We start from the raw sequence: 13,385 nt of genomic DNA, 5'->3' as shown, positions 1-13,385 counted from the left end.
TATTCATATTTGGGGGATCAGGGTTTTAGTAGGTCAAATATGTTGTCTGATACCTTGCAAAACTTCACTTCTGCTTCCAAATGGTTAATGTACTGTGATTGATCATTGATTATAGGAATGAGATCAGAAAGGACTGGTGAGTCTCCAGGTACAGCTTCTGGGGGTTTCTGAAGGAAATAAATAATAGTATGTGTTATCTTCCAGTTTTCCATTTATTGCAGTAAGAAGTTGCTTGCATACAGAATACATGTACACTTTTCTGGTATGGATTCAAAATGCACACAGAGTTGTTAATGGAATCCTTTCAGAGGAACAATAGGTACATTTCTAGCATTAGTCCATGATTCTGGATGAAAACAAGCATCTTTATGACTATCTCTACCTAGTTTGAAACTGATACAATCCTAACATCTGTGATCTCGGGTCAGAAACATATCTTTTTGGGCAAAAATATGCCATATTCTTAAATATAATTAAGGACTTGAAAATCATAGAACTCATTTTCAGGAACTCCTGAGGTATCTGGGACTACAATTGGAGAGATAAATGGAGTATATCCAGAAGCATTTGGAAAAACATTTAGAGAAGGAACTCCAAATTTGCACTGTATTTCACCTGGCTCAGTGCACGTAAGTCCCATGAATTCCAAACTCAGAATTCACCTTGATTTAAAGTCTGTTAATATTACCTACTTCATAAATTTTAAAAGAAATGAACCAAACTTGTTAAAGTGTATATAATGTAGCCCTGATAATATTTGTCACTCATTTTTCTGTTTCACTGCCTTTTATTCATCCCTCTCTCTTCTTTGAAAGTGTAATGAACACCTTGCAGCTGACACCTCCAGCTGCCTGAAAAGATTACACCACAACAGTGTTAAAAAATGTGGGAAAACTCCATTTCTATACAAATTATTTTTCACTGAAACAGTGTGCTAATATTTAACCCGAGAAACATTAGTGTACTGTAAACAACAGTGGTAACGAATGGTTTCACTAAAAAGAAAATAACATGTATATTTTCCTGAAAACCCCTCTTTGTGACTCTTTTAAACCTTTTTTACAACATAATTGTTATAAATTGATTAGAAATTAATTTGGGATTTTTTTATTAATGTTCTGATAACGTAACATATAGGGTGAAAGAAAAATGGTCAGAGGAGGCATGTATTTAAATTAGGCTGAACATTAAAATCAGAACTGAAAGACACATCTGATCAGTATGAATTACCAAACATTTATATGCCTGAGACTCAGAAATCCTGCTCACATTTGCACACTTAATATTAAAAAGGATTTATAAAATATAAATGCTTAGCAGCTTTAAAAGTCAGCATTCTACATGATGACAAAGTTTTGCCAACATCACAAATAATATGGCCCACCTTCTACTTTTCCTGAATGCCTCAAATTTCAAACATCTAATCCACAGAATCAGAGAAACTCTGCCACCCTGTAAACTGGCAACAAACACCAGGAATCCATCACAGAAACTCCAGCTACTACAGCAGTGTCAGGAACAGAGGCTAGGTGCAGCTAGGTTAGCCAAAACCCAGCTTGCAGAACTGCATTTGCTGTGTAAAGCAACCTTGACCTCAGGCGGTGAAATGCAGAGCAAAAGGAAAATTTTCACCCAACTGTTTGGATGTAATCAACAAAAAGATTTACTCACTTGATGTCTATTGCAACTCTTATCAGTGAGAAAGAAAAGGGAATTTTGTTAAGACAAATTTATATGTATGAAGTGTGGTAAAGGTTCCTAAACAGTATACTTTCTGAGAAATACTTGATTTAACTACAGATCATGCAGTCATACAGTATTCAGTTGTCATCAGGTATTTCAGCGCAACTGAAAGCAAAAGGTTAAGGTTACTGATATTTTAAGTTCGCTTTCCTTGACCTTGGGGTATTGGGTTCTTCTCATAAAAGAAGCATTTCTGCAGTGTCCAGTAAATCACCAGATGAGTTCATATTTCATAAGGGTTTGGGATTCTTTTGGTGTGTGCACACTTTTGTACTTTTACATTTTTTTGAGCTTTACACTTGGTCTGTCTGCAGAACACTTTCACATCCTATTTAGCAAGCAGGTGGAGGACAGCTGCAAAGAAGAATAAGGACGCCACTTCACAGAATGCCACTCACTGGAAACTTCAAGAGGAAGAAATGAGACAATACCCTCCTAATACAGCATATTCCTGGTTTTTCTCTGTTTATTCATCCATTCTTTAAACCACTTCCTGAAAGCACTAGCCCATGTTTCTTAAATAGAAGTATTCTGTTTACTGAATTTTCCACTCTACCAAAACTTTCCAATACAAGTAGAAAACTTCACCAAAGGTAGAATAACAGATTGTTTCCCTCCCCTCCCAGGCTAAATACAAACAGATACTGATTCATGTCATGCCAAGGTCAACCAACCATCATTCCCTTGAGTTACAAAACACTAACTCTTTCCTATGCCATTGTGAGGCAAAACACCTGTCAGGACAACCATACTAAACTCATGAATTTTAGAACACTCAGAGAAGTTAACTTTAAATCGAGTTTCTCAGTGTCAGGACAGTAGAGCTAGGCTCTTTACAAAGGCTGACAGCAACACAGCAGGAATACAGGTTTTAGATCATTCTGCTGTTACCTCAGCTTTGACAGCGAAGAGCTGCTGTCTTGCTTAGTATAAACCAAAAACAGCCAGTAAAGTCAAAAGATAAAACTGTAACAAGGTCTTTGAATTATTTTCCCATAGAGATACTATTAACTAGCAGCTGCTCCGTAACTGAACTGTGTACTGCACACGCTTCCGTGCAGTTTTGCTGCAAGAAAGCAGAACCTAGAAGCCCTTGCAAGGGTATAAACAAAATTACACTGAAAGCACTGCATTTTGGCAGAGGACTTCAAAACCTGTTCTTACATGAACATTTCTAATCCTTTAAAGGAAAAGCATAATTACAGCATAAGAAGGCCATTGAGAATCCTTAAGGTACAGTCAAAGGAAAACAGAGGCTGCTTTTACAGAAATTTTTCCACATGGTTTACCCCAACTGTTTACAAAACAAAAAGGACAAATAACCCACACTGCATGATCAACAAAAAAGGATAAAAGTCTAACCCTGTATTATAGTTTCCTTTTTCTTTCACTATGGTCATAAGCATACCAAAGTCTGGCCACAGCATCAGCAATCTCGTGTATTTAAGAATATAAAAACGATTCAATGTTTCTTTTTCTCCCTGAAATTGTTCTCATAATGCATGCAATTCATTCAAACAGCACAAAGGAAACCAGAAGAAACATACACAGAATGATGACTTCCTTCTTGATGGAGAGACTTCACTTTCCATTCTCTCTTGATGTTGCAGTAAAATTTTAAGTTGATTAACTAGGAAGAGACAAAAAAAAAAAAACCCAACACCATTATAACAAAAAATACTTAATTTTTCCAAATAAATTAGTTTAATTTCTAAAAATGATTAAACCGTTTGCTTTCAGAGTAATATTACCTGCATGACTGTGCTGCAGCTCCTGCCTGGCCGCATTCCCACAGTCATCATTTTCCCTGTCCACATCATCATGGCTCTCATCCATAGAGGACTGGTCAAATCCAATGTCATCCTCACCCTTTGTCAAGGCATATTTCAGTTGATGGATACTTTCACTAGCACGTTCTGCAAATAAAAAAGAAAAGCAATCCCATCATTAGCCACAATAAGTAACATAAAAGAAAGTATTTACTAACTGGTATTTTAATTGGAAAAAACATGAGAGAACTAAAAGCAGTCATCATGTGTCTAGCTTGACTACTTGACCTAAACTCAGACACTGAAAGTAATTTCCTAATTTAAACAGCCAAAACAACTACTATACTTACAAAATACTTGCTAAATATTTACTAAATATTCAAAGAAGCAGCTATAAATAGCATCTTAGCCCCTCAATAGATTAGGACTCTGTTGCAGCAGCACAAGTAATAATATACCTGACCCTACAATATTTCCTAACATACACACTTTCCGTACTTTTCAATGAACCTAAAACTCATGCTATGTTTTATTTACCATAAAGGATTGGGAACCAAGAACAATATTTTTGCTTTCCAATGATGCCACCACACATTACAAAGCAATGTATCTCACAACAAAGCAAATAACTGAGTATATAAACTAATAATTCAGCAAACTGAGCCAACATAAGACAGTTATTTATTAAAGACCAATGACTTCTGAACAAGTGGGAAAAATAAATAAGAACACTCACTATTTTAGAAAAACACCCCAACACACACAACAGAAAACCCCTTTTCAGATAAATGCAAATTATTTTCAAGAACTGACTTATTGACAGTAGTGGTCTTTTCTAATGTTCAGTATATTTTTTTCTTATATTCCTTTTTAATTTTTTTTTATTTGATTCAGTTGACTTCACAAAAACCCAAAAATTTGCCAATCATAAATGCCATATCCCTCTGACACAGCTTAACATTTCCAATATGCCAGAAAGGAAATTTGAGAGATTTGTAGCTGAGAGATGACAACTGACTTAGAAGTCAGAAAATGTGGGCTTGGTTTTAGATAAGGATATGTCTAGTTCACACCACAGGACCTCAGACAACTGCTTTATTATTTCTTTCTTTCAACTACCTGTGTAGTTGTAAGATGGGTATTTTATTTCACTTCCCTTTAAGCAATGTGTTATACTAACTAGAAAAGAGAGTAGTAACCTAAGTAGTGTGGCTTCATGCGATGTTCAGCAAAGCAGGGTCTGCTGTAGTACCAAGTGAACCAAGAAAATGACCTGTACATCAGTCACAAAGCGTACACACTTGGTGAGACAGTGCTCCAACACGATTCACAGCCACTTTATCAGGAACACAGGAAGATATGTTTCTTTTACATTTCCCCTAAGTAACATCTAAGTCAATTGTTACTAATTTAAAACAAAACAAAAACCCACACTCTCAGAACCTCACTTGACTTTCAGAAACATAAAATCATAGCTATTTTCTTCATTTAGCCTTGAATTCTTCGGAGGGCTATTCTCCCCTAAGACTATCATGTATGAAACATTTAGGTACAACTGCCCACAGAACAGGAATTTCACTCTTGTGAGCCAAGTTTATAAGGTAAAATCTTCTACTGGAGCAACTGCTAAAACTACAAAAGTGTTTGCATTTTTGCAAAATTTTGCAATCCTTTGCAACGCACATCCTTATTTTTATATGCTTGTTATTTCTAAATCGATATGATGCATAAGTAACTGAAAATATATTTTTGTCACTGACAAAAAAAAGCTAAACCAAATAAGCATAGTTAAGCATTTGCTAGATAGAATTCAGAAGGCATGCCTCAGTGTATAACATATGTTGTTGGTTACAAATATTAATAGCTCCTTTCTTCCAAAGGGAAAGGTAAATAGCAGTTCAAGTCAGAAAACAAGAGCAAGATACGTATTTCTGTCTTCACTTTTTCAAGTTCACATCATCTTGACTGAAGCTGGGAAATTGATTTTTTTCCCCACTCTAATGGTTTTCACCATTTTTTCGGTCTTCTTCTCTGCTTGATAACTGACCAACAGCTTATAAAATATAAACAATACCTCAAAAAGCATTATATTTAAAAACATGGTTCTCAGTCCAGTATGCCAACCATCACTCTCTTTTCAGCAATATTAGTTTTTAATAAAAACCTCATCCATTTCTGACCTATTAATCTTCTCTCAGCACTTATTTTTAAAGTCAAGTAATCCTATGGCTGACATCATCTCTTTTGATTTTTGGGTACCCCACCCTTTAATAAATTTAATGCAAAAGAAAACATGAAAAGCACATTTAAAACAGCCATAATTTGGCATAACAAACCTCCAACACAGCTCACAAGGCAATGACTCAAAAAAGAGGGGTTTAGGTCAAATATTTCTCTTTTGGCACACTTATGCTATTCATCCCTTCTTGAGTATTACAGGATGCTTTGAGGGCGGGAGAGCTAATTGAGAAATGCCAGAAGTATCTCACTGATGCAATGGCTTAGATATTTAGCAAACTATGTTGCAACTAGTTGTTGCCAAGAAGTGTTCAATGTCATATTATGTGGTGTGTTATCTGATAGCAATAAAGTTCCTTCATTTCCCTATTCACTGTAGATGTTTGTCAGAGAACTCGAGTATCAATATTTGATCCACAGCCAGTGACAAACAAAAAAACAAATCAAACCAAAACTAAACAAGCCCATATGTACTGTTTTTTCCAAAACTTCTCTCTGCCTTTGTAATATTAGAGCTTCTGAACTCAAAGGTACTACTTGATCCACAAGCATAACATCGATCTTCTTACACCATGTACTCTTCTCCCATAAAATATACAGGGCAGTCAGTAACAGTGAAACACATTAAAACCATTATCAATGGGACACTGATGTCTATTTTTTTTTTTTTTTGACTACTCTTTCCTGCCTCTGGAATAGTGTCACCACATTCTTGAAAGCTTCATCAGGTATTTGCTTAAATGTCTTAAAAGCCTGCCTATTTCCGAATTGCAAATGTTGGTGCCACAAGCAAACCACTTGCATAACACTCGCCCCTGAGAAACTAAAAGTTAGGGGTTCACGACAGTCTGGCTATACAACAAAAAAGAGTGGAATTGGGTGTGTAAAAGGGAATAAGTACATTATAGCTTTTTTTTTTTTCCAAAGTAAGGGATGCATCATGGAGTGGAAGGGTTGTTTGTTGTTTCTGCCAATGTAAAAACATTCTTTTTAAATACGAAAGAAATGGAAAAAAACCTCTGTGGATGCAAACTACTGGACACCAAAGAACCCTTGCTTAAAGACAATATGATAATTTTTTAATTAATTTAAAAGTAATTAATTTTTATGTGCTCCTACAATCAACTCTTTCATTTAGGTTACTGCTGTAAAACTACATTTTACAGAAACAGCACCTCAGTAAAAAATACTGCAGAAAACTGCTCACATGCAGTCCTATGATTTGCATATCAAAATCAATCAGCATCTTTCTTTTCTACATCTTAACAAAACTCTGTGAATGAAATCCAAACTTGTATTCCTGTTCTATGATAAAACATCATTGATATGCTATTTCCTATAAGAGTAGCTGAGGATATAACTGAAATTGGACTCTTGTGTCTTAAAACTTAAAAAAAAACACCACTTGTTTCTTTAAAACTCTTTGGTTTTCAGTGTTAAAAGGATCTGAGACAATTACGAAAAATGGCAAGTTAGCACCCAAACCTGAGGGATCAAACTCAATACATTAAAAAAAAAAAAAAAAAACAACAAAAAAGCTATTGCTCCACAAAAATGCTATCAAGTTGTCAACCAGCATATATGAATCCCAGGCAGTACTTGCCACAAGGGACAGGCAGACAACTTATCTAACACCTTAGCAATACACAGAAAGAAATATATTACTGCTTATTATTTCAGAGACAAGCAACCAGCAATCCTAATCTAGGATCAAGACCATATTATTCTGGGTACAAAGATATTCCTGCCTCTCAATTCATCTAAACTTGAATGCAACTCTGGACTAGATTAAATTCAGTTAAGCATAATGCTTTAGACAAAAGCAACAGAGCCATGACTGAAACATTAATTAATCTTTGGAAATTACATGACACATATTCTGCATGATGAACACAGATACTTCACTGCCCTGAAAGAAGCATTGATAACTACTGTTAATTTTTGTACTCATTGTAACTACAAAATCTAAGTATTATGACCTGAAAATATAATATAGGTAACCTTTTTCCATAGAATTATCTTTGTATAAATATAAATGGTAGATTTTTTTTTTTTAATATGGGAGTGTCAATACTACAGCTGAGTAATATTTTTTTACATTAGAGGCATATTAAAGATCCATTCAACTTGTCAAAAAAGGGAAAAAAAAGAAGAGAGAAGACAGAGTCAGGAAACTCTGAAGTAAAACACAATATGAAGAAGTAGCCATATTTCCAAAGTAGTAATCAGCTTGGGGGGAAATAAAAATAGTTAAAAAAATAATTAAAATAAAAATCAGTGTAAGAACAGTTTCCTGCTGAGTGAAAACAGAAAAAAAAAAACAAACAGAGAAGGCATTGAACAGGGTTAGCATTGCCTGAACAAGAGATGTTTTTTCAGACACTGCTTATAAAGAGCACTCCTTTAAATGAAAGCACCAAAGTTACCTCATTCATGAACTCGGAAATGCCATAGAAAATACTCTGGGAGCTAATGGAGAGTTTAGCAAAGGAACCAACCATCCAAAACAACAGAATTGCATGAAAGACATGGAAAATAACTCCAGCTGGTAGAAGCATTAGAAACCTAAATTAAAGAAAACAAACTACAACTGTATGAAAAAATTGCCGTAAGTCTGTCATCTAAAGCTGACAGTCCAGCTCTAATAATGTTTACAGGAACATGAAGTTACAGGCTATAAATTCAACACCTCTGCTTTCTGATATCTCATGGTTCCCAATCAGAATACGGCCTTAAAAGTCAGAGAAGAAGGAATTACACCAATTCTTTAGGCCTTAAAAAAAATTGTAAAACTTATGTGAAACAGTAAATGACAAAACAGACAATTAGAAAAGTTAGTGAAAACACAAAGATTATGTCCATTTAAAGAAAACTTTCCTATCCAAAAGTGTATCAACTTTTACTTAGTTTCTATTGACAGTTAAAAATCTAAAATAGTACATCATGTACCTCTTCTGAGATAGCACTTCAGCCAAGCAACTGCTGAAAAATACTGAAACAGAATTTGCTCATACGTGGGGTTTTTGGGTTTTTTTTCCATCTTGGAATTTACTTATCATTCTGACATGCAACTGTTCTTCTTTATTGGCTGCCAAACAGAGGTATGCTACCATGCTAGTAACATACTATACAGCAGATTTGAGACTAAAAGTATCCTATCAATTACTAGTTAGGATATTACATGCAACAATGCGCAACAAGCAGGTTGTTCATTAGCCACGCCTCAGAACATTCCAAGATGTGTGTAATACTCAGCTGTTTCAAAATAATGATTCCTTTTAATTTGGTTTCCTGGATTTCATTGTCTTCATAATTTCCATTATACGAGAACTAAGTGGTTTTTCAAGACAGTTTTACCAAATTACTATCTGTAAGAGAAAAGTGTTCCCTGGAGCTGCGGTGTTCATTGTCACGAGTTCCTAAACCAGTACTTTCTGCAGAGCATAAAGCACCTGCCTAAGGTATAGAAAACCTCATGTGTGAAAGACTCCCAAGCATTCCCCAGTTCCTTCTGCCAGATTCTCCACCCTTACATGATTATTATGTGTTCAGAAGAACACCTAGAAACAATTATCAAATAAAATAAAAAGCCTAAACAAAAAAGCTTACAATTAAAGATTACCAGTGTAATTCTTGGCTGGTTCAGTGTCACAGCTAACTTAGAGAGCTGGTAACTGGGCCCCATGCTCAGTTTTCCTAAGATGACTTTGCCTTCACATCTCTCCTACTTTATTTTTGGAGTCACATAGAGCAGCCACAACATGAAAGTTTATTTGTAGAAGTCCTATATTTTCATATGTTCCTCTTACAGTTTGCACCTTTGTTCTCTGACACCATGCCCAGTAACGCAGTGGAATACAAAACATAATGTCCACAATTTCTTAGGGCAGATTTACAGGGACTGTACCTAAAAGGGATGGTCTACCCCTCCTCTTATACTGTCTCTGGCCCAACAGCGAGCCAGTGCTCTTTAGTGATGAGGCAGAAAACTCTACATAAATAAGTTACATGTTCTCTGTTTGAGGAACCAGACAAATGCTAGAAAAAAAGAAGTGGGCTCTACTTCTCCATTTAATGCTGCTGGGAGAAAACGGGAAAGTAACAGGAAGGCATCACACCCTGCTCTTGGCAATAGTGTAGTAGAAGGCCCATCGTACATTCACATTATGCCCGTAAATTTTTAGTTATTAATGTGAATACTATAGCACATCACTTATTCTCCTTTACAAAATACTTCTACTCCCTTGAGAATACCTTTTTATTAGAAATGTTATTATCTCCTATCATTTTTAAGGTTCTTTTGGAATGATCTCAACTGTGTGAAAGTTAACACAGTAACCTAGTAACCCCAGCTGTAAAAATAACTCTCTTAACTCTGTACTACACACAGCATTACAGACTTTCATTATATGAGGTCTACACTATTCAGGACAAGCTGAATTACAGAATCTTCGTTATTTTATCAAAGCCACTCTGTTGGGTTCTAAGACCAGTTAGGTCTCAAGCAGATTTTTTGGTCCAGCTTCCTGCCCTCCGGCCACATGACACAGTTTACTGAACACTTGGGCTCCCTATCTTCTGAGCGATTTTTCTTTGCAACAAAGGCACTGAAATAATCAATTACTCTTTGAGAACTTATACACCCTTCCTTCAAACTGAGTAAGGCTGTAAAGTGATTCTTCTGGTGTCCAGCATGGGTGGTGATAACCTGTTGCCATGTGTCAGCCTGGTTGCAGATAATGTCAAGCATTACAGACAGTTTAAGAATGCTGCTTTTTGAAACCATCAAATAATGCCCAAGGCATGCCACCTGAAATTTCAGAATCCAGATGACAGGAACAATATTAACATGAAGAAGAACCTCAAGAGGTACAACTATAGAAGAAAAATAAGAATCAGATTTAACCACTTTGAGAGTAACAGTGATCTATTTGTCCTACAGTAAATTTGTAACAGTGATGTGAGAAATGCTGTACAGCTTAAAGGAGTTAAAAATTGTACATCACTGAGAAATAAAGAAGTTCTTCAAGAAATATAATGGAACTTAGGTTATATCACCATGAAGTCGAGTTGTTTGCAATCCATGATTGATTTCTACTGAAAGGTAACCCTGGATGTATGAAATCAAACCTATCTTGGCACTGTTTGAAAAAAAAAAAAAATCCTTGTTTTCAAAATGTAAAGGGAAACAGCTCACCAGAAGTTCAGGTTCTGAAATTATTTAACAAACACAATGGACCCAGTGTAAAGGGATCCAGTTAGATAAAGATAAAATGTAAATAAGTTCTATGAACAGAATACACGTGTCTAATCATCAGATAGGATGAGCTCAAATAGTAGTCTTACACACGGTTAAACAGCCTTGACAATTGTCATTTTAGCTGCTCTACCTGCAAGTGTCAGGCAGCATTACCACCATGTTCAGCAACAGGCAAAATAAACAGAAACTTGAAGAATAATTTCTATCTTCTGGAACAAATGAAATAGATCATCAGTGGAAAGAACTGCTGCTAATTCAAGATGGAAATTCAAAATACGTGCTAGGAATCAAATAGCTATTTCAAAATATTTCCTTTTTTTTTTTATTTTTTTTTTATTTTCAATGATGTTTCCTATATTACAACTATACATTCAATTCAACAGCATCACAACAGCTCGTGTGTGGGCACTGTGCCCAGAACACAACTTTTTGCGTCAAGTGCGGTGCCACCCACAAACTACCTACAGGCTTTCGCCAGAATTTGGATGCTTCCTTACTAAACAGAGACTATCTGAAAGCCGGTGAAGCCCAGGTGTCACAGCTGAGAGACTGAAGTGCTCTCTGCCAGGGTATATACCTCGCTTCGTGGACAAGGCGGTTGGTACGAAAACAGCCAACGACGTGGGAAATAATCACTCCCATTATCAGTTCGCGCCCTCATCTTTACCATGGCTAGAACCCCGATGCCTCAACGGCGGCCAAAGCCCTCCCGAGAAGCAAAACCCCACCCGAAGCAGCAGCGGCCCCATCCAAGCCAAGTTACGATGGGACCAGCCCATCGTGTCACAGCACCCACGCCGCCTCACCTCGCCCGGCCGCCCGGGAGGTGGCGGGACGGCGGCGCGCCAGCCGCGCACACCGGGGCAAGAGCGGCCGGGCGCGCATTGAGCAGCTCGCCCTCACCCCGCGCCGGGGCCGCTCACCTCGGAGGCGCCTCTGGTACCGCTCCAGGGACTCCTCCAGGGCGCGCTCCCCGCGGGGCGCCCGCATCAGGACGCCGCCGCTCCTGGGAGAGCCGCCGGCGCTGCCCCCCCGCCCACACCGCGGCACCCCGGTAGATCCACTCGTCCTGCCTTCCCGCGGCGAGCTCCCAGAGGAACCACCTGCGCAACCCATGCGGCTCCCGAGCGCCGACCGTTCCCGCCGGCCGCGCCGCGGCTCAGCCTGGCAACGCTGGGAGCCCGCCACGCCTCCAGGCGGCGGGAATGCCTCCGCCGGGACTACACGTCCCGGCATGCACCGCCCCGCGGGGGGCGGGACCCCGCCTGCAGCCCCCCGCCCACCCCCGGCGGCGGTGGGCGGGTGGTCGCCGCATCCTCTCTCCCCTTTGTTGTGGATCGCGGCCGCGCTCGCGCCTGCGCACAGCCCAAGTCCGCCCGCCCGCGCCCTGGGGCCCGCGGCGGGCGCAGCGCCGGTGCCGGGGCGGCCGGGGCGGCCCGAGCGGGGAGCGGCGTTTACCTCCGGCCATCGCCCGCGCGGGGGGCGCCCGGGGGTGCAGGCAGCGCTATTGTCTGCGGCCCGCGCAGGCGCAGCGCGGCGCCGCCGCCGCTCGTCCCCCGGCGCGTGCGCAGTGGGGGCGGCGCCGCGGTGCCCGTTACCCGCCGCTATGTGCAGGGAATAACGCCGGGGCCGTTGCCAGAGGGACACCGAGCGCTCCGCCCCCGCATCCCGCGGGATGCCGGCTCGCTGAGCACCCGCGAGCCACGGCCCCTCCCCGGCGCGGCGAAGCCTCCTCGGAGGGGTGAGTGTGAGGATGCTGCTGCTGCTACCGCCGCCGCCCCGGGTGCAGGTCGGGCGGGAGCCGTGGCGGGGAGCGGGGCCGCGGTCGCGCTGTTGGTCCGCCCGGTGCCCATTGTGCCAGGCGGCCCCGCCCGCCGGCACCGGGGGTGCTGCGGCCGGCGGAGGGGGACCCGGCACGGTGTGGGCACAGTCAGCTCCCCCTCCGCCGTCCCCGCCGGGCCCGGGGGCGGGGGATGTCGCCGCTGCCACGGGGCATCGCCTCAGGCAGGATGCGGGCGGCGCCCCCATATCCCGCTGCCCGCGTTTTCCCGCACCTTTCCGCCTGCAGGGCGCCCCCGGCACACCCACCCGGGCCTGGGGCTGCGCTCCTGCCTTCCCTCCCACGGGCGGATTTCCGTGATTCTAGCGGAGACCTTTCCAGAGGTTTAATTTTTTTTTTTTTTCGGTTGCCCCCTTTCACTGACCGCCCCGGTGCTGGAAGCGGCATCTTTCTCCAGATTTAAAAAATCAGTGACACTCTTCGTTTGAGATGCGGCGTTTTCCCCCGTCTCCTTTGAAATAATGTCTTCTGGGAGAAGGGTGGCGGAGAAAATCTGCGGGTTTTGCCATTTCTCTTAATGCGTATTTTCACCCGA

General features: G+C 40.6%; 2 protein-coding genes across 18 annotated transcripts in view; one reads left to right on the top strand and one right to left on the bottom strand.

Annotated features, from left to right (window-relative positions):
• Nucleotides 1-12,562, bottom strand: part of SDCCAG8 (serologically defined colon cancer antigen 8) — a 111,416-nt gene extending 98,854 nt beyond the window's left edge. For 4 of the 7 annotated variants that reach the window (XM_027887304.1, XM_027887307.1, XM_027887311.1 and 1 more), the window contains exons 1-4: nt 11,934-12,176; nt 3,495-3,659; nt 3,291-3,373; nt 54-167 (exon numbers count right to left, since the gene is read on the bottom strand). In XM_027887304.1, coding sequence (XP_027743105.1) covers nt 54-167; nt 3,291-3,373; nt 3,495-3,659; nt 11,934-12,126 — 555 coding nt within the window. In that variant the 5' untranslated portion in view covers nt 12,127-12,176. Of the gene's footprint in view, nt 1-53; nt 168-3,290; nt 3,374-3,494; nt 3,660-6,321; nt 6,328-8,176; nt 8,246-9,372; nt 9,578-11,933; nt 12,177-12,468 lie in introns of those variants that run through there. The other 3 variants (XM_027887308.1, XM_027887305.1, XM_027887309.1) reach the window with 3 other exon arrangements.
• Nucleotides 12,563-12,612: 50 nt separating this feature from the next.
• The window catches only part of CEP170 (centrosomal protein 170), a 103,441-nt gene continuing 102,668 nt past the window's right edge, over nt 12,613-13,385 (top strand). For all 11 annotated transcript variants that reach the window (XM_027887286.1, XM_027887283.1, XM_027887284.1 and 8 more), the window contains exon 1: nt 12,613-12,751. The gene's annotated coding sequence lies outside the window, so the exon portion shown is untranslated. The remainder of the gene's footprint in view (nt 12,752-13,385) is intronic.

This window comes from Empidonax traillii, unplaced genomic scaffold (genome assembly GCF_003031625.1).
Source record: "Empidonax traillii isolate 1590-97213 ecotype Southwest subspecies unplaced genomic scaffold, ASM303162v1 scaffold206:size1282135, whole genome shotgun sequence".
NCBI classification, from domain to species: Eukaryota; Metazoa; Chordata; class Aves; order Passeriformes; family Tyrannidae; genus Empidonax; species Empidonax traillii.
Note: the sequence above shows the minus strand (reverse complement) of the source record. Positions and strands in the feature narration are given on the sequence as shown.